Source organism: Cariama cristata, unplaced genomic scaffold (assembly GCF_000690535.1).
Source record: "Cariama cristata isolate BGI_N322 unplaced genomic scaffold, ASM69053v1 scaffold32058, whole genome shotgun sequence".
Taxonomy (NCBI): domain Eukaryota; kingdom Metazoa; phylum Chordata; class Aves; order Cariamiformes; family Cariamidae; genus Cariama; species Cariama cristata.
The window spans coordinates 5428-7227 of NW_009629942.1; the positions used below are offsets into that span (position 1 = coordinate 5428).

General features: G+C 52.2%; 1 protein-coding gene across 1 annotated transcript; it reads right to left on the reverse strand.

Annotated features, from left to right (window-relative positions):
* Window positions 1–1098: 1098 nt before the first annotated feature.
* LOC104165674 (serine/threonine-protein kinase pim-1-like) lies at window positions 1099–1721 on the reverse strand (the record flags this gene model as incomplete). The annotated part of the gene is made up of 2 exons (XM_009705366.1): window positions 1099–1256; window positions 1545–1721. Coding segments are annotated over 2 exons (335 nt in total), but the record flags the coding sequence as incomplete, so codon positions are not given.
* Between the last annotated feature and the right edge of the window lie 79 nt (window positions 1722–1800).

Consider the following 1800-nt stretch of genomic DNA (forward strand, 5'->3'; position numbering starts at 1 on the left):
CCCATGGGGAAAAACCAAAACTCATCTGCAAACTGAGATCTGCACATGGCAAGGAAACAACGGCAACCAGAACTAAGTACACAGACAGCTGGGGAGCAGGCAGTCGCTCCGCACCTCCACCAGATATCCGACAGAAACGCTACAGGCCCGGGGAACGGACGCAGGACAGACACGGAGGGAAAACCCGAATGGAAAAACCGGGGGATCAGCAGCTGTAGAAGCAAGGCGTGGGTTGGAAACCCACGTGAATTATAAATAAATAAATAAGTTATCCTACCGGCTAGAACTCTTTCTTTAAAAAACAAGAACAAAAATTCATGAAAATAAATTAAAACCAAAAACTGGAAAAAAAAGAACAAAAGGTAAAATGTTATCACTATTAACAACTGTACATCAAGCTTTGCTCCTATATAACTTTGTACACATTTACAGCTCTGTTGGTTTGCATTGTTTGTGCATTCGTGAGGGCACAAGGAAGCAAAGAACTCCAGAAAGTCCACGTGAGATGGAGGCACGGGAGGTGAGGCATCGCCCGCTTGGCTCCCAAGTGTCTTCTGACCTGTTTTCTTATTGAAAAGGGAAAAGGAGCTATATACCCAGGCGAGTCTTGGAAAAGCAGCAGTGTAGGAAAATTCAAGTATTTCCTCCAGCACAGCCCAGATCACAACTGAAGGCACTCGAGCACGGTGACAGCGGAGAAGAGACAGTCATTCGGCTGCGGTACCTGCCCTCCTCCCTGCCCCCAAAATCAGTTTTCCCCCGTTGAAGCTTTTCTCGCAATAAGGTCTCTGATCCTCTCGCAGTCCTGAATTCAGTAGGTCAAGAAGACACTTAGGAGCCTCCAAAAACAGAACCAAAAATCAAAACAAGAAAAAATTTACTAGCAAAACATCAAATGAGACAGGGTCATTCAGATGGGAGTCCAGGACAGCTGGGTTGGATGGTGGCCACCAGCACTTAGAAGACCAGGTCTCCAGCCCAGCTCCAGGACGAGACGTGCGTGTTCCCATCTGGTGATCCCTGCTCAGTGCTACAGTCACGAGGAAAAAAAAAATCTGGTTTTCTTTGCTTCTTATGGCCAGGAGATGCGTGGAGCTGTTACTTGCCAGGCTCCTGGATCAAACTGTGCAGGCAGATCTCTGCCGACTCATGGGGCAGGTGAAGGCCTTGCACCCAAGTATGGTTGAAAATGTCTTCCAGAGATGGCCTGTCCAAGGGGCACAGGGACAAACACCAGCCGATGAGGTGCTGGCACTCTGAGGAGAGAAACCAGAAAATGCCGGTCAGTTGTCGAAGGCTCCCATCCACCTTGTACCACCGTCCGCAGTGCCCAGGCCATGCTGGGTGTGCTCAGAGCTGCACCCAAACCTCCAAATCCATTATTCATTTTGGAGGAGAGCAGGACGGCAGGATGTGTGCCACCTCCTCCAGCTAACCACGGGAGATCGATCTCCTCCACAGCGGTAAGAGCCGGATGCTCCTGTGCCCGGTGCCACCTCCCAAAACCCGTTACCCCCCCTGCTGCTGTGAAGCCGGGTACCCACCTAGAGAGACCCGCCGTCGGAAGAAGAGCTTCGCCCGCATGATGTCCTCGTCCTGCTCGAAGGGGACGTCCCCGCAGACCATGTTGTAGAGCAGCACACCCAGGGACCAGATTGTCGCCGAACGGCCGTGGTACCGCTGGTAGCGGACCCACTCCGGTGGGCTGTACACTCGTGTTCCTAAGGGATACAGGCAGAGCTCGTCAGGCGGATGCTGCCCACTCCTGGATCCTCACCCCGGCATCCCTGGGGATGCGGG